The 1,036-nt window shown below is 49.8% G+C and overlaps 1 protein-coding gene across 1 annotated transcript in view; it reads left to right on the top strand.

Annotated features, from left to right (window-relative positions):
* The window catches only part of senp6 (SUMO1/sentrin specific peptidase 6), a 24,624-nt gene extending 23,953 nt beyond the window's left edge, over nucleotides 1-671 (top strand). The window contains exon 22 of the mRNA XM_015400443.1: nucleotides 190-671. Coding sequence (XP_015255929.1) covers nucleotides 190-411 — 222 coding nt within the window. The 3' untranslated portion in view covers nucleotides 412-671. The remainder of the gene's footprint in view (nucleotides 1-189) is intronic.
* Nucleotides 672-1,036: the final 365 nt, after the last annotated feature.

The raw sequence follows: 1,036 nt of genomic DNA, 5'->3' as shown, positions 1-1,036 counted from the left end.
TTATTTTATGCTCATAATGCCTTCGGTGTGAATGCGGTGATATTGTTGTGTCAAAGTTGTTTTTCTTCCACTTGCACTGGGAATTATTGCTGAAAACTAGAGGCTTATTCAGCAGCATTTCTGTTTTCTTTTTCTTGTAATTATTGACCTTTGTGTTTGTTGAGGATTTTTGCTCTTCTCTCCCTGCAGAACCCCATTCCCAGTTTCCAGCTGCCCATGAACCTTTCCGACTGGTTCCCCCAGCAGCGCATGAAGACGAAGCGCCTGGAGATCAAGGAGCTGATCCTGAAGATCAAAGATCAACAAGAGCTGGACAAGAAGGAGGCGGAGCAGGCGGAGGCCTGGCCCGGCTCTCCGGAGGAGCCGGAGATCGAAGAGACTCCTGGACCAATGCCGTCCATCGGCCCCTGAAAGACGGGTCTGAGCGGGGCCACACCGGCTCTAGGCAAACCGCTTCTATGGACCTCCACCAGCCACACGCACCAGACTGATAATCTGTACAGAGCGAGACATGACGTGTAAATACGCTGCCTTTGTAACCTCCCGTTTCATCCGCAGACCGACCCGTTAAGTTATGGTTTCCTACGTGTTCTCTGAGCAGCAGCTCAAGCTTTTGCCTTGTTTAGAGGAACGTTCTGATTTGAACCTTGTAAGTATTGTAAGTTAAGATGGAGAAGATGGGCTGTTTGACAGTAGCTAGGTGCTAGTAGCGTCTCTGCCTCATGGACTGGATTCATTTTCCACATTAAAATCAAACTTGGATGGAAGATGGTGTGGTTTTCTGTCGACGTTCGATCTGCTGAAGCGGAGAAAACGTCCAAAACCTGCGGTTGTGGAGGGGAAGAGCACACAGCCCTGTGGAGTGCCACCCTTCACCTTCTGACTGCTGACGGTGAGGATGTTTGCAGTTAGCGTCTGGATCTGGGATGAAGTCTACAGGAAGGAGCCTGAAGGTGGTGGGACGGTTTTTCTCCGGCCTACAGCGGGAAGCATTCAGTCTTTCTTTAAATTGTGGTCATTAGCTGTAGGTAGCAGG

Source organism: Cyprinodon variegatus, unplaced genomic scaffold, assembly GCF_000732505.1.
Source record: "Cyprinodon variegatus isolate N-32 unplaced genomic scaffold, C_variegatus-1.0 Scaffold1103, whole genome shotgun sequence".
In the NCBI taxonomy this organism is placed as follows: Eukaryota; Metazoa; Chordata; class Actinopteri; order Cyprinodontiformes; family Cyprinodontidae; genus Cyprinodon; species Cyprinodon variegatus.
Note: the sequence above shows the minus strand (reverse complement) of the source record. Positions and strands in the feature narration are given on the sequence as shown.